Source organism: Mercenaria mercenaria, chromosome 9 (genome assembly GCF_021730395.1).
Source record: "Mercenaria mercenaria strain notata chromosome 9, MADL_Memer_1, whole genome shotgun sequence".
Classification (NCBI taxonomy): Eukaryota; Metazoa; Mollusca; class Bivalvia; order Venerida; family Veneridae; genus Mercenaria; species Mercenaria mercenaria.
Window position 1 is genome coordinate 17,869,798 of NC_069369.1, and position 25,687 is coordinate 17,895,484.

The 25,687-nt window shown below is 35.6% G+C and overlaps 2 protein-coding genes across 3 annotated transcripts in view; one reads left to right on the forward strand and one right to left on the reverse strand.

Moving 5' to 3' along the window:
* Positions 1–4,591: 4,591 nt before the first annotated feature.
* LOC123546598 (2-aminoethanethiol dioxygenase-like) lies at positions 4,592–10,106 on the reverse strand. The gene is made up of 2 exons (XM_045333014.2): positions 9,865–10,106; positions 4,592–6,136 (listed from the first exon to the last, which is right to left on the reverse strand). The coding sequence occupies exons 1-2, from the start codon at positions 10,078–10,080 to the stop codon at positions 5,630–5,632; spliced, it is 723 nt and encodes a 240-aa protein (XP_045188949.1). The 5' UTR covers positions 10,081–10,106; the 3' UTR covers positions 4,592–5,629.
* Positions 10,107–10,144: 38 nt separating this feature from the next.
* The window catches only part of LOC123546597 (sideroflexin-5-like), a 44,257-nt gene continuing 28,714 nt past the window's right edge, over positions 10,145–25,687 (forward strand). The window contains exons 1-7 of one of the 2 annotated variants that reach the window (XM_045333013.2): positions 10,145–10,299; positions 13,985–14,053; positions 14,608–14,712; positions 15,623–15,677; positions 19,147–19,172; positions 20,249–20,359; positions 24,331–24,396. In XM_045333013.2, the coding sequence (XP_045188948.1) occupies positions 10,255–10,299; positions 13,985–14,053; positions 14,608–14,712; positions 15,623–15,677; positions 19,147–19,172; positions 20,249–20,359; positions 24,331–24,396 (477 nt within the window). In that variant the 5' untranslated portion in view covers positions 10,145–10,254. Of the gene's footprint in view, positions 10,300–12,457; positions 13,122–13,984; positions 14,054–14,607; positions 14,713–15,622; positions 15,678–19,146; positions 19,173–20,248; positions 20,360–24,330; positions 24,397–25,687 lie in introns of those variants that run through there. The other variant, XM_045333012.2, reaches the window with a different exon arrangement.

Here is a 25,687-nt window from a genome sequence, read left to right on the forward strand (position 1 = left end):
TTCTGGTCAACAATGTAACTTGACAAGGATTAAAGGCCTAATCCAGAACAAGAACATTCATTTTTCAACAAAATTCAGTTGGGGGATGTAAGAATGCCCCTCCCTCTATACACATGCTTCAAACTACTTGTTGATAGGGAGATGATCCTCTTGTTTAGGGATTGCTACTTCCAAAGTGATGAGCACAGAGACCTCAACAGAGAATATTGTTTGGGATCAGTAAGTGGAGAAAGCTTCTGTCAATACATCAGTATTTTCCAGGCTGAAAATAATTTAACATTTACTGAACTGTGCTTCCACATATAGTTGTCAAAATATTCAAATGGATTTATGCTTATATATATATATATATATATCAAAGGTCAAGGTCACAGAAGCCTTAAAAATGTTGCTAGGAAACACTTTGAAATACATCGGACAAATTGAATAGGATTATATTTTATGGTCGGATGACCTCTTGCTTTCAAGTAGGTTTGATTGAAGGCTAGAGAGTACTAGAGACTGAAAATTATATTCATGGAATAGCCTTCAACAGGCTAGGCAACTGGCGGTAAAGTGAGCTGATCATAACACTATCCATCTATTAAATCTCAGCATATTTTTGCATCCGGGCATGATCAAAATGAGTATTTATTTTGTCTCCCACACCACTGTGATAGGAGACATATTAACACCAGGTCCTGTCCGTCTCAGCGTGTGTGTCCGTCTGTCACAAATCTGCTCAAACATTTCTCATCCGATCTTCACCAAACTTTAACAAAATGTGTTTGCCAATAAGTCCTCGTCCAAGTTCGATAACCAGCTAAATCGGCTAAGGCACTTCGGAATTAAGGCCCTTGAATTACCAAGAATCGCTCAGGTCTTTGGGCATAGATGACTCGTATACTACTAATCATTACTAGTTTATGAGTCATTTATGCCCCCAAGACCTAATCATGTTAAATGATTAGGCATTTGAGGTCCTGGTGTATGATTGACTCATATACTACTATTCAGATGATTAGGCAGTTGGAGACATGTGCATTTCTCAAAAGCAGCTCTAGTTATTTATCAGCTGGTTATGTTTACAGGTGGAAAGATTTGTATATAACAAGAGGGCCGTAAAGGCTCTGTATCGCTCACCTGACCTAGGAATCATCAAGATTAACATTCTGACCAAATTTTATTAAGATATGGTCATAAATGTGGCCTCTAGAGTGTTAACTAGCTTTTCCTTTGATTTGACCCAGTGACCTAGTTTTTGACCCAACATGACCCAGATTCAAACTTAACCTAATGATCATCAAGATTAACATTCTGACTAAGTTTCATAAAGATACAGTCATAAATGCAGCCTCTAGAGTGTTCACAAGCTTTTCCTTTGATGTGACCTAGTTTTTGACCCCTTCATGACCCAGATTGAAACTGAACCTTGAGATCATCAAGATTAACATTCTGATCAAATTTCATGAAGATACAGTCATAAATGTGGCCTCTACAGTGTTAACAAGCTTTCCTTTAGATTTGACCCGGTGACCTAGTTTTTGACCCCAGATGACCCAATACCAAACTCTTCCAAGTTTTTATTGAGGGTAACATTCTGACCAAGTTTCATTAAGATTATGCCAAAATTGTAACCTCTAGAGTGTTAACAAGCTTTTCTGTTGATCTGACCTGGTGACCTAGTTTTTAACCCCAGATGACCCAATATTGAAATCGTCCAAGAATTTATTGAGGGTAACATTCTGACCAAGTTTAATTAAGATTGGGCCAAAATTGTGACCTCTAGAGTGTTAATAGTCAAATTGTTGACGACTGACGATGGACGACGACCGACGATGGACACAGGGCCATCACAAAATTTCACCTTTGAGCATTTTGTGCTCAGGTGAGCTAAAAAACAACAAATTCTATAGCCTTATGCAAAGGTATTTTAGCAGGAGGATTGCCCAGCAGAAAGGGCCTGGCGATAACCCTGTGGCCATTGTGCAGGGCGATTATGTGTTTTACATTTACATCGCGAACATACTCAAAATTCAAATTTGCGAAATTTTGACTCAGCAAAAATATGTGCTATTACAGTAATAACTTTCAAATTTAGGAATACCAACTTCACTTACTGAACCTATATCAGTAACGCTCCTTTATGTATAACAGACACTTGTCCAAGAAATTCCATGTAAGTTGGTTTGTGCATTCTTTGGATACTGTACTGTCTGATTAGTTTTAAGCAAAGGACCTTGACCTTTAACATAATGACCTAAAACAATGAGGTTGTCAATAATTATTGACTGAGTGCATTATATTATTATTAGTTTAATGCATGTCTGTCCTGTTGTTGATGGAAACCTTTCTCATTTTCATGGGCATTTTCATCTTGACCATACACTTGTGACATGTGATGGCTATTGGTCAAATTATCATATGGCTGCCAAGCGGACACCACCAGTCCTGTTCAGTCAGAACATGTGTCCTACTCTTACCTGATGGGCTACATGGAAATGAATATACACAAAATGGAAACAATAGATTTATTTTCATGTACATAATTATATCAATATCCATTTATAACAAAACTAAAAAGCATTAAAAACAAATTAAAAAAGATATATTAATCACCAGAATATCAGAACTAACTATAGATAAAAGTCACAGAACATGGTTTTACATACCTATAAATATTCTGTATAAATACTGCGTGTATTTCACAAAAAGACAGAAATCAAGATCCTGGCACAATGTGCAAATATGGCTCCATATTTTGTCTGTGCCGATAAATATATACAGGTAGTTCTTTAATTTGCATCAGCTAAGATAAGAAGTTTATAGTCATATCTGTGGTATATTATAGCCTTTAGCCTGCTGGCGGCAAGAGGTTCTGCCTTTGCAACCAATGCAGACCAAGATCAGCATTCACATCTGTGCAGGCTGATCATGGTCTGCACTGTTTGCTATTCAATTAGTAAATTTTCAGTGAATTTAACACCCCTTCGAGTAATAAATGGTACTGCCTAATTGAATAATGGACCAGTTTAGCAGGCTAAGGGTTAAAAAGAACATTATAATGGGATGTATTTAGCATTTGTGGATGCTACCAGTCTAAATTTCACTCACTGTTCGAGCACCTCATATATACTGTTATCCAGGCCTGAATAAACCCACTGAAGTCTAATGCAAAAACCTGGAGTTAATCATGATAATGCCCGATATAATGAATAGCACCCTGTTTTTTTATTTTTTGAAAAACTGTCATCTTCCTATGTACTTTATCCAGAATATATATCCATAACCACACCAGTGCTGTCCCCCTGCCTTTTGATTGTATAAAGTGTTTATACTGTATTCGTATAGAAAATTAAAGAAGGGACAATTGATCCCAGATTTGTTAACAATGGGAGTCCAAATTTCGTATTTCAGCAGTCAATATTTATTTGAAAGAAATAAAAAGCCAAAAACACATCTTTTTCTGGAGTCTTACATACAGCATAATTTATGGTCTTATTAAGGTGAATATTATCTATACATGCACCTGAAATGTTTAACCTCAGTGTGGCCCTGACCTTTGAGCTTGGTCGGGTTGACGAATGCCACATTGTCTAGCTAAATTGAATCTTGATGCCAACTTTCAAAGTCATTAGAAAACCTATCAATACATGAAATACCATTCTCGCATACCAGAGGTCTACCGTGGTTCCCCGGATGAACCTCTGGCACATTTCGCCGATATTTGTGGTTTGCTTACATTACAGGTAAAACGTTTCAGCCAATCAGCGTCGTTTCGCGACAAAATGTAGCGAACCAATCAAAATCGTCCGTGAAAAGCGTGACCGCGTCCTTTCATATCGATGCCGACTTACGAGGAATATTATTATTTCTTCAGGTAAATTTCTTAACATCAAATAACAGAAATAAATCTTTATTAATCGCAATCATGGAATATCGTCTTTATCCATCGTTAGCAACTACCTTGCTTACATATAGTTTGAAATTTCAATTCGGCGTGCCAAATAGTGGCGAACATTGATTGGCTGAAACTTCTCCCGGTAGTAATTACGAGTGCGCATGCTCACCAAATAAACGACAGAAATAAATCAGAGGTTCGTCTCGGGATTTTGACGAACATCTGATGGATGAGAATGATGAAATACCAGTAGTTTGAACAAAATGGGGACAGAATGATGGATGAGGCACTTATGAACTTTTATGGTAAAAGAAAGTAATCAAAAACCAGAATAAAGAAGAGATTTCTCAACTCTTCAGTCCATTTTTTTCTCATTTCAAAATGGCGAATGTTAACTAACTGGATAACATAATATGAGCCGCGCCATGAGAAAACCAACATAGTGGCTTTGTGACCAGCATGGATCCAGACCAGCCTGCGCATCCACGCAGTCTGGTCAGGATCCATGCTGTTCGCTTTCAAAGCCTGTTGCTATTAGCGAAACTGTTAGCAAACAGCATGGATCCTGACCAGACTGCGTGGATGCGCAGGCTGGTCTGGATCAATGCTGGTCGCAAACCCACTATGTTGGTTTTCCCATGGCACGGCTATAAATTACGGAACATGTGAAACATACATAGCTAGCTAACTAGAGACCAAGCAACTACTTAACAATTTTGTACATCTGATTAAATTTGGGTTTAAACTGAAAATCTTATATAACATTACTACCAAATTTAACATGTAAATAACATACTGTAGAAAGTAGAAGTTTTGCAAAAAGCATCATTTTGTCAAGAATTAGAAAATGCATTCCTAGATTTGAGCCTGACACAACTCATCACAAATTTCTTGCATTATATATTGGAAGAAGACAGATTAGCCTTGAGAAGTACAAAAATGGGACGCAAGTCTTGGAAGAAATGCTCAGTCTATTCTACTTTAAGAGAAAGCACTTTCAGAGGTTCAGAGGAAAATATATTAGCTCTCTGCTCTACATGAATAATACAAACTTTTTAGAGTAGTCATATAATATATATATATTTATCACATGTTTGACGGCGCAGGAGTGTAATAAAACCATTATTTAAAAATGATAATACATTAGTGTAATAAAGCTTTGACGTCGACGTCGTTTATAGTATAGGAGACGTTGGTCAAATTGACTTGTTTATACAGTAAAAAAAAAGAATTTTCAATGTTTCAAAAGGAAAACCTAACATGTAATAAAAAGAATATTATATAGAATTTATTAAACTTGTTGAACAAAATTGATAAAATGCTCGGTAGAGCCTCGCATTTTATTATTTTATTCAACTCAGTTAATGAGTTCAATATGAAAAGACACTCGTATAAAATCCTCTATATATATATATAACAAGGTCCATTTTAAATACCGGTAAGAAATACTTATTATTTACGTTCATAAATGACATTTAAACAACAAAAATTACAAAGGTATAAGTAGAGATTATCATGTATCTTGTAACAAGAATTGTTTTCTGCCATGAATGTACAATGGAATTTCTTCAAATATAATCGATGAAATGTAGAAATTCTCTTTCAAAATCCACAGTGAAGTACAAAACATCAACACTGACCTAAAATCAAGAAAATGCCATTTTAACTAGGAACTTGTAAGGATTATTTTCTGTCCACCATTGGTTTGTTATTTACTATTATGATTCCTAGACATATGTAAGACAATAATCAAGATGGTACAGGTAGTTCTGGTCCACAATACTTTGCTTCATTACACCAATAGTCGGGCGGATCAGTGATTTTCACAAGGTAACGTATGTTTGAATCCTGAGAATCTACATCAATTTCTTTATAATATGAACACGGTCTATAATCCTCCGCCGACTTGTGATTATATGGTGGCGATAAGATGTCTAGAAAAGCCGCAGTTCCAGACTCAGAATGTATTTCATGTATATTTTTACTGTTTGGTGATATAACACAGCATTCATCTGTTTCGGAGAAAACTTTGTTTCCTTCATAACGAGACGGATACACTGGAATATTCCTGCCGTATCTGTTTGCTAGTCTCTCGCTAAGTGAAGCAGGTACCGGGTACTGGTTAGGATCGAGAGGAGTGTAGGTTTTTATTGCTACACTGCCATGGACAACTTTCAGGAGACCAAACATTCCAGGATGATCATGAAGAGGTAATCTTTTCCCCTGCTTCAACACAAATACTGCAATGGTCATCAACTGTAACAGAGGCAAAAAGTACACTGTAATGATAGGTTATATTTAGGTTTAACAAGATTTCATTCAGTGGTGTAAAAACAGATCATCTGTCAATGAACTGTGATTGTAAGTCTGCTTAAGTCATGCATCTATGGTGAAAGTTACAATCAAGTAACTTTAAACATATAGCTAATACAGTGTAATATGTTTGATACAGTGGAGTTTGAGAAACAGGATCGAATTCTGTCTACACCAGATAAATATCTCAGTTCTGAAAATATTCTTCTGTATCTAAAACAGGGTTGCCACTTAGTTGAGAAAACGAAATTCTTTGACCTTTCAACCCTACCGGTTAGCTCAGTAGGTAGAGCGTCGGTCTACAGATCGCGAGGTCGCGAGTTCGATTGGTACAGAATCCAGGAAAACTGGTTAGGTTAACTGCCCGCCGTTACATGACTGAAATACTGTTGAAAAACGGCGTAAAACCCAAAACAAACAAAATCTTTGACCTTTCCCTGACTTTTCCATGACTAAACCATACTTTTTACTGACCGATACCACCATATTTTTTCAGCCTCCTCCTCCCCTACAGCCATCTGATCCACCCCTTTATATTTATTTTGTATCAGATATAACAAACCTTTATTATCAAATATCAAATTCCAAAGTTAACATAAAAACGAAATTGATTCAAACACTGTGTATGATGATTTAAATTATCTTTTTACAGAATTACACCAAATTAATAAATACTACTTGAAGACTGCCATAGCCACTGAACATTTTAAACACCAGCCCAGAATTACATTTTCCTCTGACGTTTCCCTACCTATTTTAAAATTCTATTTTTCACTGACCATTATCAAGATTTCCGTGACAATTCACTGACCTTGAAAAAATCATTTTTCCCTGACTTTTCAAGGTAAGTGGCAACCCTGTAAAAGTAACAAATTCTGACAAAAATCAAGAATTCTGAATGACAATGTTCTTGAAATACATAATAATACCCAAAATACAGAATGATAAACTAAGTTGACCACAGTAACTGAAATATAAACTTTAATAATTTTCACTCGATGGTGAGCATGTATCAATCTATCATCACTAGCAGTTACTGCGATACCAGCTTACATACAAAACTAAACCATATATCAGAACAGATATGCCAATGCAGAAACAGATGAACAGGTGAGTGCAATACTAGCTTTACTACTCGGCTAAGAAGTGGACACTTTCTCTTCCTTAACAAAGATTGGGAAAATTTACACTTGTGCAGTGTTCAAGCTCCCAAGAAGTCAGTGCAGCTGCAGCTATATGTATCACAGTATATAAACAAACTGAACCCCAACCGGATCTTGGAGCGGATTTCAGTGTCAGCCATTTTGCATAGAGACAGTTGAGTTAAAAATTCGTGTTCATGAGGATACTGTTGAATGATAAGTAAGTCAATCTGTATGCATATTGTATGCATATTGTAGCCAACAAACTTTATTGTTGACTTATGATACGCAACAGTATCATTTATAGCATTAAGACAATAAAATTCATGAAACTCGCCGCAGAACGAGATCAGCACTACACACGAAAGAAAATTGGGTTTTATCAAGTTAAGATTGGTTGAACATGGAGTTTTGAGTTTGCAATTAATTAATAACAAAAGGTATTATGGTTAATTGTTACATGAATGAACGATTTTGAACATCAAAACAAGATTTAAAGCCAGGGTGTAAAATAGGCCTATTGTATGTTTCTTGCTGTTGATTCTGAACCTCACTTGCGAGTTTACGCGATCTATCTGTACCATGTTTTTGGAGTATTTTCAAAGATTCTGTATGTTTCTTGGGAGAAGATATTTATGATTTAAAGCATTTTTTTTTTGTTTATTTTCAGGCAAAATGGAAGAATTCAGAATTCCATGTTATTTGAAATAGATGGCAATTCACAGAAAAAATGAATGCACTTGTACACTGTATTTATACAATTTTATTATAAAAATGATAATAAATAAGAGCTGTCAGCGTTTGCTAAAGTGCGTTTCAATTGCCTTCCAGGCGGCGCAGGCTTAACCTCTAAACTATACAAATAACGGTGAAATATGTTTGCAAAATGTTCGTTATATTCCGTAAACCATCTCTAAGAAAGACTTAATCCAGTGGTATTTTCCTACCGTTTTTTTCATGTAGTTCATAATCACAGAATATATTTTACAATGCAAGAGCATCATGCAGTAACGGCCACTGTTAGTTTATGATTTTACGATCCGAACCTCCAAAAGTTACCGCACATATTACATAGCCTGCACAATAATGCAACAGACTGGCATGAAGCTCCGCCCCATCTAGGCAATAAAAACGCACTATAGTATAATATAAGCCATTTTGTTTGATTTCTTTGCTTTCGAAAGTTCTATATTTATTTGGAATTCAGCCTGTAATAGTACTGGACACTTGCATCAAACCTTGAGCCAATATTTTTTTTGTCAAACAAGAGGATATATTTCGGTAAAATTGCTTAACAGGGTTATGGACCGTGATGGTATGAAAATTTCCACTGACCCTGAAGACATATGGGAATTTTTAAGCAAATGCCTGCAGTAATATTTAATATATGAACCTGCAAGCAAACCTCGGATAAATATTTTATAACTGCAAAAAGGGGGCTAATTCAGTAAATATGCCTGACAAAGTTATGTGTCTTGATGGTATGACACTGCCCTTCGATCGTTTCAACGAATTACCTTCAGCAGTACTGAAGACATGAAGTGACACGCATTCATTGAATCGTCGAGCTAAAATACAAAAGAACAATGGTTGCAAATGCAGAGGAGACATGTTACTAGTAGTTATTATATCATATCAAGATATGATTTCTCTTTCCATAATAAATTACCAGCTTCATGTAAATATTTTCGTTTCCAGGTAGGGATGGGTTTAGGCAATAACCAGTCATTCTTTGTGCAGCTAAATGATTAACATCACTTATACAGTACTTATAGTACCAGAAAACAACTTTAGATGCGCCATATAATTGTTGTGGACACAGTAACTTCACATTTGGTACGATAAAAGACAAAAAGCGGATATAAAGGCAATGGAAATCCCCCTAATTGACTCACAAGATATGGTTTAGTGAACTCACAAGTGAGGTACAAATCATTAGATTGATATTTGCAAGACGGGTTCAGTATTCAAACAGTCGCCTTGTTTAGTTTCCATTATTTTCTACATAACGAACGTCATGTCCTGGTAGGTATATGTCACTGGTTAAGTGAAGAAAATACATTTAAACAACACCTCAAACACGAGTATTGGTATAGATACACGATTTTATGCATAAAATTCCTTGTGTAATCGGCGAGTGTTGAAATAAACGAAACACGTTGAGAAGAGCATTTTATCGGCAATTTATTATTGGATGAAAGCTGGTAAAGAATGTATTTATCCGGAAATATAAAGTATTTCTTGATATGATACAATCTTTTACATACCGCCTCAGCATCATTGCAACAAGTTGTTCATAATTATTTAGATAGTACCACATATTTTCGTCAATTGGATCGTGAAATATGCTCGCAAGATCCGGTTGAGGTTCAATTCGTTTATATATTGTATGAACTTTTTCCATTTAAGTATCATTATAATAGAAGTAGCTGCTACCTCCATGTGCGCAAAAAACAAGAGATTATCAAACAAGAGATTATCCATGATTATATATATATATAAAAAGACACAAAAATCAAAATCAGGAACCTTGTGTTCCAAAATTCTGATATAGGTAACTGGTGCCTCTTGTTCAGTTGGAATTCTATCCTCTAGCACCAGTGGATCAAGTCGAAGATCTGATTTAGTGACTTTGTTAAGATTAATTCTTAATTCCCCTAGACTGTCATTTGTAACAGTGGCTGCATTTCTCCGAGAAAATACTTTAAATGCAGCTTCAACTGCTTTCTGGAATGAAACTGTCATTTTTATAAACGGTGTCCGTAATTTTCTTTTTTACATAAAAATTACTTTACCAACCAGAGTTGTCTACCTTGGATTGCAAAAAAAGTAAACAATCAAGTCACGTTTCATTGTCAAATTTACAGTGCAAGGCTGGACAAGTAAGTCACTGTCAACACATAGTAGACATTGCTCAAGATGGAATATCCCCCATTTGTTCTTGGACACTCGAGATTTGACCAGGTAGATTTTAAGAATATGACATGCAATAACACTGAATAACGCACAGCAAAGACTAATTTGTCTCAATGTCTGCATATGTGTATAGTATAGTGGCTGATTTCTGCTAGTGTCGTTCTGGCTCCCCCGCCATAACGAAAGAACAACGTTTTCCTTTTTTGGCGTTGTCTCGGCGCCAGAATGACAGAACGAAGTTTTCCTCTTTTGGCGTTGTTACGTTCCCTCTTTCTGGTGCCCCAGCCAAAACGATATAACGAAGAATGCAACGTGACAGAATGAAAGAACAACAGTTATAAACATCGCCCTAAAAAAAGTCGTCTTGGCGTTCTGTCGTTGCCCCCGCCACAACGATGGAACGAAACAACGCCGAATGTGAAAATATCGTTTTGGCACGTTCCGGTAAAGCATACGCAGTGTTTTCATGTTTCGGCAGAGAAATTCGGAGTTACTCCCCTTTAGTGGAGACCGCAATTTGGGTTGTTCCTAATCCCCATACCATACCCGTACCTTACATTCTTATTCAGCATTTTTCGGTTTTCATGGAGTGTGGCGGAAACACACGACGAAAAAAAATCTATTTTTAGACATATTTAAGGGGCTGTTGTTGTGGTCTTAGCCGATTTCATCATGTTTATGATTTGTATATAATTTAATGTCATTTTGAAAATTGTATCTTAAGGTTCATTATGTTTGCTGCTAATTGATGACCCACTTTTTCGTCATATTTTAACATGTAGTTCACAAGGGGAGTGGATATAACCACATGTTTTCTGATATTATTCTTTTCCATCAAAGCTAGAATGAATACATTAAATAAAAAAATATTTATGTTTAGAGTAAAAGTATGGCTAAGATGTTTTAAGTATTTGACCGTATACATATGTTTATTTTTTCCAAGCTGGATAAATCTGCTAAGTCGCTGTTATTTTCAACTTAAGCTTGAAACAAAACTGGGTGATATAAATGAAATGAAGTGTGAAATATGAAAGATAGGTGCCGTTTCCAAACTTTTATGGATTGCGTGAAAAAGTGTATCTATCTATTTATGAAGCAGTAGAAATGGGCTTAAGCAAAAAAAAAAAATGACAACACTGCGCATGCTCTACTGATACGCGCCAGAACACCAGAACGATATTTTCACATTTGGCGTTGTTTCATTCTGTCGTTGTTGCAGGGGTGCCAGAACATCAGAACACCAAGACGACGTTTTTAGGGCACCGTTTATAACTGTCGTTCTGTCACGGTGCATTCTTCGTTATATTGTTTAGGTGGGGGCACCAGAACGAGGGAATGAAACAACACCAAAAGAGAGGAAAACGTCGTTCTTTCGTTATGGCGGGGGCGCCAGAACGACAGAACGACACTGGCAGAAATCAGCCACCATAGTATAGTCTTAAATATAAGACCTGATGTAACTCATATCATTTTATAAGTTCATAATGACATTTAAATTGATATTTTACATTTTTTATTTTCCACGATATGTCGAAAAAGGCTTTGATAGTAAAAATGTAAAATATCAGAATATTAAATGTTGAAAGTAAAATGACAACTTTTTCATGTCTAATTATTTGGACTACATATGTGTATAGATCTACATATCTAACACTTTTATCTGTTCAGTCTCACTTTGACATCTCATTGTCAATACTTTTGTAAAATAATCTCTTTCACTGAACGCACATCTGTTTATTGATATTACCCGAGAGGGGAGTTTGACTACCGAGAGGGGAGTTAAATATTATTCGAAGATAGTCAAGATAATAGGACGTTTCGGGATAGTAATATTAACATTTGACTTTCTCTGTCCTGTTAGAAGGATGACAACTATAAAATACCAGATCATAAAATAAGTCATACTGTTAAGCCGAATGAGTAAGGCTACAGCTGTGAGTGTCTCCAAAATGTTAAATATAAACTGGGGTGGCATTCGCTTGAACACAGAAGATCTGATGCCATGTTATAAATGTTCTACAAAATTGTAAATGGACTGGTTGCAGTGCCCAAGCCCCCTTATGTTATACACCTAGCCGCTTCACAAGACATATGCACCCCTTGTCTTACAAGCAGATCATAACACCCTGTAATTGTTACAAATTACAGCTACTATAGTCCTATGGAACTCTCTTCCGTCCAAGGTTGTGCAGGTCCCTACCCTGGAACAGTTCAGACAGGGAGTGACCAAAATGTTCTTACACGATATAAAGTGAAGAATGCTGTTTTTAATCTCTTTTAACTGTGTATACTCTTCTTTTTAATAACACTGTCATCTTGATTTTTCAACACTTTACAAAATACATTAATTAGTATTGCTTTTACCCTCCTGTACATTTCTTCTTTTACATTTCTCGCACAGACACACACGAGCATGTAATACTCGGAAAGAGGACGTGGCAGTTATCTGTATTATAACATCTTGCATCTGAGGCATATAGTGATTGTCCTGTCCGTCCGTCCATTCATCCGTCCGTCCATCTGTCCGTACGAGGTTAACCAAATGGGATTGTTTAGTCTAGCATCAATACCGCTTACAAGAATGAATTGATACTAATAAAGATTTAACCTGTGACCATTCCTCATCTTCAAACATCACCTGACCTCAGTTTGACCTTGACCTCATTTTAGCCTTAGAGTTACCTGAACCATAAGGTGCAAAATCTATCGACAAGGATGCTACCGGGGGCATCAAGCGTTTATTGAACGCAGCTCCTTGATTTTTCGTGGTTTTAATTATATTGCATGTGACTCACTGGAGACATCCCAACTTTTTCTGAATGCCAAGTGGGAGATTTGCTTTCAAAAGTCGGAGATTGAGGATTCCCCAGGTGAATTTAAATACTGTATTTATATTTTAATCACAAGAAAAACACGACAGCAAATTCGATTAATTCAAATAGTAATTTAAACCTTGAATCTTTTATCAAATTCATGTTTTTCTCAGGATTAAAGGATAAAAATTATAAACAAAAACCATTAATTCTGTTTTACTGCTTGAATAAATAACAGCATCTAACAGATATCAATTCCATGTTCAGTATGTCTCCAACATCAAGTGAGAGGACTGGTATTTATACAAAAACTATATTTATAAAAAGACATTTCTTATATCCAATCAAAATAACTTTTTGGTCAGTTTTTGTCTGTTGTAAATCACAACATTCATCGTCCTGAACTGAATAGTTTGTTCCATAATTATGTTAATTTATTTAAAAACTATGTTAATTTGACTTTACAATAATATCTTTATTATTATATAATGACATTGTACCATGTACAAGTCTTAATACGTATTTTTTCGGATGTTAGTCGAAATGTCTCCCTGTCAAAATTTCCTCTAGTCAGAACACAAATTTCTATTCCAACAAAATAGTTGTTTTGGCCGAAACCATAAAATTTCATGCTCATGAAATTGAACATAATCACAGTTATACCAAACATTATATTGGTTGTATTTTACTCCCACAATGTCAGACATGTAATAAAGTTCAGTTATGTAATGGCACTAAGTTTACAGCACTCCAAGCATTTTGTACTGACTTATTCTTTAGAAATACTACATGAATCAGTAACAGAGTACAAGTGAATTCAGACATACTGTCTTTCAGACAGTATTGAACCCATTACAAGGATAGACTTATAGTCTTTTAGCAACATGTTCAGTCATTTAAATAATGAATTTCTTTTTCAGACCAAGTTTTCGGGACGTCTGCGTCACTTACTTGACATAACAGATCCAAGAACACTATTTACTTCAAAAGTTAGTATTGATGTAGACAATTTTCTTCAAAACTATCTCTATAATATCAAGGTCATGTTAGATATTAAACTAACTAAATTAAATTAAGATTTTTTAGAGTTACTGCCCTTGAATCAATGAAAAATGAAAAATATGTAATAGAGTGTTAACAGAATGTAGGTCACTGTACTGCTTTAGACAGGTTAAACCTATTATTATCTTTTTTGAGCAGTTGCTTTTCACACATATAATGTCCTCTATCTTATATGTGTGTAAATGAGAATTACTTCCCTTTAATTTATTGATAGATTTGAAAGTAATGAAATAAATTTGTATCTGTGATACATACTGCACAAGTAGGGTGTAATTTATCTTTATGGGTTGGCATTATGATTATTAACTGTAGCTTTTATATGGGTTACAAATTCATGAATATTTAAATTGGACTTCCATTGACATGGGTAGGATTGCTCAGCACAAAGCATCCCCTCATTTTGTCAGTGATGATCGTTGAGAGTTGTGGGTACTTGATGAGCTGAGCAAGAGTTAGCTTGATATATTTTTTATGATTTTAGGCACAGTTGAAAGAGTGTGTAACTTTGTTAGATGACTTTAAAAATGAACGTGTCCCAGAAGGAACCACAGACAAACAGTTATGGGAGGCACAAAAAGTCAAACAGGTGAGGTTACAAGTATTGTTAACATGGACGAATACTACAGTTTTTATATAAAGAAGATAATGGTGTTAAAGCATTGATTTAACTTACAAATTTCAGTTGATTTTCCTCGTTTACAGAATACTAAGTAAAAAAGTTACACTTCCCAAAATATTATTTTAATGAATATCTTAGTGATATTTTCTGTAGTGAAAACTTACTTTATATATAACAGAGTTATTATAACTCTACCTTGTATACTGTGAAATCATTTAATTTCATGGGCATGAAATTTCGTGGTTTTGGTCAAAACGGCAATTTCGTGGGGATATGAATTTGTGGATTTCAACTTTTGAACATATAATGAATGGGAATTTTACTTGTTCGTTGGGATTAAATTTCGTGTATTCACTCAACTACGAAGTCCACAAAAATTAATCCCCCACGAATATTAATGATTTCACAGTAATAGCGGGGGATATAGCTGTCTTTCAGATTGCCTTGTTATAAACATTTTCTGCTGTTATATCAGCCAAAAATTTAATGCACTGTAGTTTTTGATAAATTAGGCAGAAAATGTATTTGAATCGGTGATCCTTCTGATGCATGGAATGTTGCATTTAAAAGAAGTAATCCCAGCAGTGAATATTTTTCAGTATCTGATGGCAGCTGAACACAGGGTTTTGTATTCATTAGCGAAATACAGGCTTTATTTCAGACAGTCTGATCATGATATTTCTGTGCAGTCTGATCATGATCTGCACTGTTTGCCATTCAGTCAGTATCTTTTTGGTAAGCAACCCTTTTAACAGTTAATAGTTAATGGTACTGGACAAAGTGAAAGATGGAGAAGTTCATTATAGAAATATAGCAGGGAAAGGGTTAAGATGAATAAAATTTATGTTACGTTTAATTCATCATTTTCTTCTTTCAGAGCATTATTCATCCAGATACTGGAAAACAAATCTTCATGCCTTTCAGAATGTCAGGTATTAAAACTATAATAAACTTGACTGCAATGAACACTTTAATTGTTCTGATAGAATTTCCTAAACTCTGCAGTAGTTCTGTATTATAGGATATACACTAACTGAATGGCTTGGGGGTTAGTATTAAAACTATGACCAAAGATCTGAAGGATAGAGGTTCAATAGTTTTGACAATTGACAGGCAAGCCATTCAATAAGTGATTTATAATGTAACATCAGTTAGTTCTTTTTCATATTTTGACTTTAGCTCAACAAAATTATGTTGTTGAACTCGACAATCATACACCACAAACTATGGACCAATGATTTATAGAAGGAGTCATATATATAAAAACAAAACAACCTCGTGATGCCTTGATGTCCTTACCTACCAGTTTGTCAGACAACAAATTTTCTTGTTATCCCCCGACGAAAGTCGGAGGGATATAGTTTTGGCGTTGTCCGTCCGTCTTTCAGAGCTCACATTTGCATACTTAGGTGGCTATAGGAACAATAGGTAACTGTACTTTTACTTTGATGTCATTCATTCAATAAGGCTATTATGTGGCTATTTTTCTCTTACGTGGCAAAAGAATAATAGAGAGAACAAAAGAGTAGCCACATAAGTATCCATATGTAGGAACGTCCATCCTTCCGTCCGTCCGGAGCCATATCTAGGAAATGGTTGGGAATATTTATATAAAACTTCATATACATGTTCACCACTATGAGTTCTTGCGGCCCATCAAGTTTCAGTCAGATTGCCCTAGTAACACCAGAGTTATGGCCCTTAGAAGTTTCTAGTGTTAACTATATAGGGTACTATAAATATGGCAATTTCTGCATCATAACTTTTGATATATTTGACCTAGAACAATGAAACTTAAACAGAATTTAGATCACCATAATGCGGTTGTGTACACACAATTTTGTTTGGATTTATATGTAAATTAAGAGTTATTGCCTTTTAATTGTATAAAAATCCACATATTTGTACATAACAAACTTACCATTTGGTAGAATTTCATTAAATTTCTTTTCCATGAACATTTATTGTAAACATGTGAAGTTGTGTACCCACACCTGGTCACCCCCTTACCTTGATCACACCCCTCCCCCTTCCCCCTCCTCCCCACCCCCCCACCCCCACAAAAAAAAATCATTCCTTATTTTAGATTTTTTTACAAACAAACTTCATATACATGTTCACCACTATGAGGTTATGGGGCCCATCAAGTTTCAGTCAGATTGCCCAAATAACACCAGAGTTATGGCCCTTAGAAGTTTCTGTATATATAGGGTACTATAGATATGGCAATTTCTGCATCATAACTTTTGATATATTTGACCTTGAACTATGAAACAAACAGAATTTAGAGCACTATAATGTGGTGGTGCACACACAATTTCGTGTGGATTTCTTTTGTAACTTCAGAGTTATTGCCCTTTAATTGTCTAAATATCCACATATTTGTACATAACAGACTTACCATTTGGCAGAATTTCATTAAATTTCTTTCATTCTTTTCTATGAACATTTATTATAAACATGTGAAGTTGCACACCCACTTGCCTTGGTCACCCCCCCCCCCCCCCCCCCCCCTCTCAAAAAAAAAAATTTTTTTACTTTTTTTATTTTCCATCAATATTTATAATCAGCATGTGAAATTTTGTTTCCTCACCCTTTCCCCCGCAGCCCCACCCACTAAATAAATATATACATATATCTATATATAATTATAGATATATATATATATTTTCATTCCTTTTTTTTTTTTTTTTTTAAATGCTCAAACCTTCAACATGTTAAGTTGTGACTGCACAAACCTTGCCCTCAGCCATGTTCAAGATATCTTACTTGATTCACGGGTGGTAAACGCGCAATCCTATTCCCATTGGGAAAATGGGTTGCACGACTTCCGGTGCTGGTGTTGCGCATCAATATATACAAAATTGAGGTAGGTGGGTTTTTGTTTTTGTAAATAATGACAATTTATGAGTGTTTTCGAAAAAAAGCAAAATGCTATTCGACACAAAAATGAATAAAGACCATATGTTTGAAATGCGAAATTATTAATTTAAGAATCAGCCCTGAAATCATGAAAACTCTGCTGGCTCGGTCTGTCAGAAAAGTTTGGAATCATAAAAATGCAAATTTTCTAACTCTTGTGCCTTCTTTCTGGAAATGTGACGCTTCTAATGATCAAACACGTGTATAACAGTCATGAATATTACATACACTTGAACGAAATGTTGCTTTAGGGGGAAAGATTGGCAAAAAATACAATCGGGAATGGGGTTGCGCCCTGGGAATGGAGTTGCGCGTAAACATTATATACATTATGATGTATACGAGCAACTCCATTCCAGGTGCGCAACCCCATTCCCGATGATTTTTTGTCAATTATGTCCCTGTAAGCAGGATTTGAAGCAAATAATTTTGATATTTGTTACTATATAACAGTTGAGTTATCATAAAAAGCATCAGATGTCCTCAGATTAGGTATATGAGGTCAGAAACTTCCATTTTTGTTGATTTCATACTTTTTTCACACTTTGTGCCGCCGGAGTTTTTGTGATAATAGAGCCGAATCATAAATTACAAACCAGATATTTTATATATACGATGTATCATCATATTTGTGTCGAATAGCATTTTACTTTTTTCGCGAAAAAATATTCTTGTCTCATACGAAGCAAAATCATGACTTCACATATCTCAATTTCGTCTATTTTTACGCGAAACACCAGCACCAGAAGTCGCGCAACCCATTTTAAGCGTATTCCCGGCGGGAATTGGGTTGCGCGTTTACCACCAGTGTGATTGTGTTCTCTTAAGGACATCTGTTCTTTTAAGTTCAAATGTACATGTTAAACAGCAACACCTGGTGCCAAACCACTAAAAGACAATATTTCGTTCCAGTTAAACTTCAAGCTCACATTTCAATTAACTGCATTTAATTTTAAAAGCTAAGCTTATTACAGTTAGCATATCCCATTCAAAATAAATTCTTTAGTCAGGATCAGAGTATCATACATTTATTATGTAACTCTTTAATTAAACATTTGTTTTCTGTTAAATTGATTTTGACTAATGAAATTATTTGCTTCTTATTAACATCCTTAACTTTTTGCCGGATATATTTTTTTGCCATTCCTCACCACAAACCCTTTCGGCGGGGGATACCAATTCATCGAATTTGCTTGTTTCAAATGAGCATGAGTCATTTATTCCTGTTAGCATTGAATAAATCTAATAGATTTGAATTATTGATATATCAAAATACAGCCAACAGACAATTAATCGGTTTGCCGAAAAAAGATGTTTTTATTTAAGTACCCATTAATATATGTGATTAAATAGTGCTACACCTGGAATAAAAAATGAAACCAAGCTATTATTATCAGGCGTCTTTTTTTATCGTAAACTTACTTCACGTTTTCACCAAATTATAATTCTATATCTGTAGACTGTCTCATTCCTTTTCAGGTTATGTTCCATTTGGTACACCTATTGTAAGTATCAGTTGTATTTATAGCAAAATGTTGAAAAACAGCAACTATTTTCTTCTTTTCTTTTTTGCATGAAAAACTATTCTAATCTTTAAATGAAGTTAATAAAAAATCATAAAAAGAGATGATGGTTTATTTTATGTATAGTTATTTTCAAGCTTTCCATTTTATTCATGACTAGCAATATGTATAGGTTTATGTTTCAGCATCCAGTATCAGTTGTACAGTCTTTTTCAACATTTTTAAAAATGCTGGTCACCAAACTTGGTTTGTACCATCTTGTCATGGAACTCTCAATTTTGTTCAAATGGTTCTTATTGATTTCTTTTAGGGGTCACTAGAGCTCAGAGTTTCAGAAGACAGACTTTTAAACAGCTTCTTCTAATGAATCTCTTCGTGGATGTTTGCCAAACTTGGTCAGAAGCATCTTCTCAAATTTAAAGAAATGGTTCTGCTTGACTTCCACTTTTTTGCCAAGCTCATGTCTGTCATACTTCAGGGTGAATGTTGTTTATACTATCCATTGTATTTCATGATACTGTGTGTTCTTACAAATTGTGTTGTCAGAAGGTCAAGGTCTGATGAGTGTCTCTATGGCCATTTTGGCAGTCTTGTTACATATATGTATGGGGGAAAAAATCAAAATTGTTATCATAAAGCTAGTATCTCTTTTGAAACTGCTTTAAAATAAAACATTTCTTACTAATGGTGTCTTGCCACCTATATACACTCATCCTTATCCATCAACTCATATTTTAGGTCATTGGAAGAAAATTAGCAAAAGATAATGTAGTATAAAATTGTTGCATAACTATGCCTTTCAAGATTGTTGATATTCTGTATTTTCGGGTTGTTGGAATTCTATTGCCAAAAATGCTGTAAATCAAATAGATTATATTCAGTATTTTCAGGTTTTTGGAATGTTATTACCCAAAATCAGTTTGATAATGTCTTGTATTTTCAGGTTTTTGGAATGTTATTACCCAAAATCAGTTTGATAATGTCTTGTATTTTCAGGTTTGCTGAATGTTTTTACCCAAAATGTTTTAAATTATGTTGATGATAATCTGTATTTTCAGGTTGTTGGAATGTTACTACCTAATCTGACATTTAACCAGATGATATTCTGGCAGTGGTTGAATCAGAGTCATAATGCATGTTTCAACTATTCTAACAGAAATGCTACTAAGGTAAAAGAAGGAAACATACATGTAACACAGTTTCTGAAGTGATATATGGATACATAAACTCATTTAGTATACATAATTAGTTTGTTGTAGTATAGGCTGTGAAGGTGTGAAAATGGATGTACCACACACTTGAGTTGTGGATAAGGAAATCCTAACCAAGGTTGACAGTTGTTCAAAAAGGTACTACCAATCTTTTGGACATTTCTGAAACTGTGGATTGGATTCCTTTGTTACTAGAATTCACATCTTTTAGACTATTTTATTTAACTAAAGAACCAATTATTGAAAATATATAACAGATCTTTACAGTGACACCATATAACAATTACATCATTAGTTGTTAGGTGCTGAGTTTATCTCACCTGAGCACAAAGTTCTCATGGTTAGCTTTTTAGGAAGATTGAATGTCCATCGTATGTTCATACATCATCTGTCTGTCATCCATAATTTCTTTAAGAACATCTCCTCCTAAACCCCCACTGCCAATTTCGGCCAAGCTTTAAAGAAATTTTCCTTGGGTGGTCCCCTTTCAGATCCCTTCAAAACTGAAGTCTGGTTTCAATGGCAGCAAAAAAAACAATATTTAAAAATCTTCTCAGACACTGCTGACTCGATTTTGAAATAGCTTTTAGCTCACCTGTCACTTAGTGACAAGGTGAGGTTTTGTGATCACCCTTCGTCCGTCGTCTGTGCGTCCGTGCATCTCGTGCATCCGTGCGTCAACAATTTCGTGTCTGCACGATAGTGGTTTCGTTTATGATTTTATTTTAACCAAACTTGCACACCACTTGTATCACCATAAGATCACAGTTCCTTTCTTGAACCGGCCAGATCCCATTATGGGTTACAGAGTTATGGCCCCTGAAAGGGCCAAAATTAACTATTTTGACCTTGTCTGCACAATAGCAGCTTTATTTATGATTTGATTTTTACCAAACTGGCACACAACTTGTATCACCATAAGATCTTGGTTCCTTTCTTGAACTGGCCAGATTCCATTATGGGTTCCAGAGTTATGGCCCCTGAAAGGGCCAAAATGAGCTATTTTGACCTTGTCTGCACAATAGCAGCTTCATTTATGATTTTATTTTAACCAAACTTGCACACAACTTGTATCACCTTAAGATCTTGGTTCCTTTCTTGAACTGGCCAGATCCCATAATGGGTTCCAGAGTTATGGTCCCTGAAAGGGCCAAAATTAGCTATTTTGACCTTGTCTGCACAATAGCAGCTTTATTTTTGATTTGATTTTAACCAAACTTGCACACAACTTGTATCACCACAAGATCTTGCTTTCTTTTTTTAACTGGCCAGATTCCATCATGGGTTCCAGAGTTATGGCCCCTTAAAGGTCCAAAATTGGCTTTTGCAGCCATATAGAGATTTCATTTATGGTTTTAATTTGATACAAACTTCCAAAATATCTTCAACAACAATAAATCTTGGATTCCATGACAAATCAGATCCAATCGTAGGTTCCAGAGTTATTTTATATCTGATTACCTCCCCTGATTGTAATCAAAATGGATTTATATCAGTAAGTACTTATAGGACTTATTTGAAATTTCATTATTGTTATTAGTTGGACTGAGACAATCAGGGTAGATAACTATGGACTGATTTTATGGCAAATTACCTCCCTTTATTAGCTCACCTGTCACAAAGTGACAAGGTGAGCTTTTGTGATCGCGTGGCGTCCGTCGTCCGTGCGTCAGTGCGTGCGTGCGTGCGTAAACTTTTGCTTGTGACCACTCTAGAGGTCACATTTTCACGGGATCTTTATGAAAGTTGGTCAGAATGTTCATCTTGATGATATCTAGGTCAAGTTCGAAACTGGGTCACGTGCGATCAAAAACTAGGTCAGTAGATCTAAAAATAGAAAAACCTTGTGACCTCTCTAGAGGCCATATTTTTCATGAGATCTTCATGAAAATTTGTCAGAATGTTCAGCTTGATGATATCTACGTCAAGTTCGAAACTGGATCACGTGGGGTCAAAAACTAGGTCAGTAGGTCTAAAAATAAAAAAACCTTGTGACCTCTCTAGAGGCCATATTTTTTCAACGGATCTTCATGAAAATTGGTCAGAATGTTCACCTTGATGATATCTAGGTCAAGTTCGAAACTGGGTCACGTGGGGTCAAAAACTAGGTCAGTAGATCTAAAAATAGAAAAACCTTGTGACCTCTCTAGAGGCCATATTTTTCATGAGATCTTCATGAAAATTGGTCAGAATGTTTACCTTGATGATATCTAGGTCAAGTTCGAAACTGGGTCACGTGGGGTCATAAACTAGGTCAGTAGGTCTAAAAATAGAAAAACCTTGTGACCTCTCTAGAGGCCATATTTTTTCAATGGATCTTCATGAAAATTGGTCAGAATGTTCACCTTGATGATATCTAGGTCAGGTTTGAAACTTGGTCACGTGCGGTCAATAACTAGGTCAGTAGATCTAAAAATAGAAAAACCTTGTGACCTCTCTAGAGGCCATATCTTTCAAGAGATCTTGATGAAGATTGGTCAGAATGTTCACCTTGATGATCATTAGGTCAAGTTCGAAACTGGGTCACGTGCGGTCAAAAACTAGGTCAGTAGGTCAAAAAATAGAAAATTCTTGTGATGTCTCTAGAGGCCATATTTCTCACTGGATCTTCATGAAAGTTGGTGCGAATGTGCAGCTTGATGATATCTAGGTCAACTTCATAACTGGGACATGTGGGGTCAAAAACTAGGTCAGTAGGTCGAAAAATAGAAAAACCTTGTGACCTCTCTAGAGGCCATATTTTTCACGAGATCTTCATGAAAATTAGTGAGAATGTTCACCTTGATGATATCTAGATCAAGTTTAAAAGTGGGTCACGTGCCTTCAAAAACTAGGGCATTAGGTCAAATAATAGAAAAACCTTGTGACCTCTCTAGAGGTCATATTTTTCAATGGCTCTTCATGAAAATTGGTCAGAATTTTTTATCTTGATGATATCTAGGTCACATATGCTCAAAAACTAGGTCACTTTGTCAAATAATAGAAATAACGACGTCATACTCAGTTCAACACTGGGTCATGTGGGGATAGGTGAGCGATTCAGGACCATCATGGTCCTCTTGTTTCAAATTAAAATGGGTTTATCTCCATAACTAATGAAGATACTGATCTGAAATTTCATTTATGTCAACAGATTTATTTGGCAGATCCTTCTTTTGTTCGCTTACATTATTATTTTTTTAATTACTTCCCTTTTACGTTACTATAAATAGCTTATTTTTAGTAACTTTTTTTATTATTGGCCGTAGGGAAAAACCGAGACTACTTTTCTGTGGTACAACATGGATGGTACCTCCAATTTTTAGGTGTATTTTGACATATCTTTACCTTGTAAGATTTATTTTTCTTTTTGGTTAAATTTCTTCCCTTTGTTGTTCCTGTCTTTTTGATATTTTTTCTGAGGACCTTCTTGTCCTCAAGTGCAATGATAACAGGTGAGCGATATAGGGCCATCATGGCCCTCTTGTTTCACAGAAATCTGCCTGCTCATCTACTGTCTCATGGTTGAAACATTGCTAGCATAAGTGTGCAAGAAAAACAGAATGATCATAAATTATTACAGTAAAGCAACATAAGATTTTCTTGAGCTAGAAATATTACCTATATGCAGAATATTAATATTTGTAAAAGCTCTCTTGTTTTCTTTTACGGGGCCTCCGTGGCCGAGTGGTTAGAGTCGTTGACTTCAAACCATTTGCCCCTCATCGATGTGGGTTCGAAACCTCATTTGGGGCGTAGAATTCTTCACGTGAGGAAGCCATCCAGCTGGCTTACGGAAGGTCGGTGGTTCTACCCAGGTGCCCGCTCGTGATGAAATATGCACGGAGGGGCACCTGGGGTCTTCCTCCACCATTAAAGCTGGAAAGTCGCCATATGACCTAAAACTGTGTCGGTGCGACAATAAACCCAACAAATGTTTTCTTTTACAGCCAACACCAACCAGTAAGTTTGTGATGGGTTATCTAGGGGCAGTAACTAGTGCAATCTCTATAGCTGTAAGTACATTGAATTACTTCCCTCTAATGTTTTTTACTGATGCGGGAGGCATATAGTGATTGTCTTGTCCGTCCGTCCATTTGTTTGTCCGTTCATCTGTCTGTCCATCCATACGAGGTTAACCAAATGGGACCGTTTCGTCTAGCATCAGTACCCCTTACTAGAATGACTTGATACTAATGCAGATGTAACCTGTGACCATTCCTTATCTTCAGACATCACCTGACCTCAGTTTGACCTTGAACTTGACCTTGTTTTGGACTTAGGTTGCTTTGTATCGACAAGGATGCCACCAGGGGGCATCAAGCGTTTATTGAACACAGCTTCTTGTTTTATAAAAAAATGCATCGTAGGATGATATTTTTAGCTTGTCTAATTTTAAAAAAAAATCTACAAGGCATTATCACTTGATAGTTGGCAGTCTGCCTTTTCTCTAAAACTATAACACCTATAGCTTTGAAACTTTGCACACTTATTTATCATCATTAGATGATTATGTAGGTCAAGAACCATAATTCTGATAAGTATTTTGTTAGAATTATGGCCCATTTTGTTCTTAGAAAATTTGATTTTCTTCGTTTTTTAGGTCAACTTTTTCCCAGAAACTATTGGAGCTACAGTTTTGAACCTTTGCACAATTGTTTATCATTGTTAGATGAGTAAGTGGATAAAGAAACATAACTCAAACATATATTTTGTCAGAATTATGGCCCTTTTTGTACTTAGAAAATTTAAATTTCTTTTTACTTAAGTCCATGTTTCCTGAATTCTTTATGAGCTGAAGCTTTGAAACTTTGTACACTTGTTTAATATCATTAGATTAGTAAGTAGGTCAAGAACCACAACTCTCTCTTGCATTTTGTCAGAAAAAAAGGCCTTTTTAACTTTGAAAATCACTATTTACCATTTTCATGTTTTCTGAAATAAAACATTGGATTATTATGCCCCCCTTCGAAGAAGGTGGGGTATATTGTTTTGCAGATCGGAATGTAGACTAATCCGTTTCCGGATGATAACTCAAGAACGCTTTGGCCTAGGATCATGAAAGTTGATTGGGAGGTTGGTCATCACCAGCAGATGACCCCTATTGATTTTGAGGTCTGTATGTCATAGGTCAAGGTCACAGTGACCCTGAATAGTTAAACAGTTTCCGGATGATAACTCAAGAACACTTGGGCCTAGGATCATGAAAGTTGATAGGGAGGTTGTTCATGACCAGCAGATGACCCCTATTGATTTTGAGGTCAGTATGTTAAAGATCAAGGTCACAGTGACCCTGAAAAGTTAAAC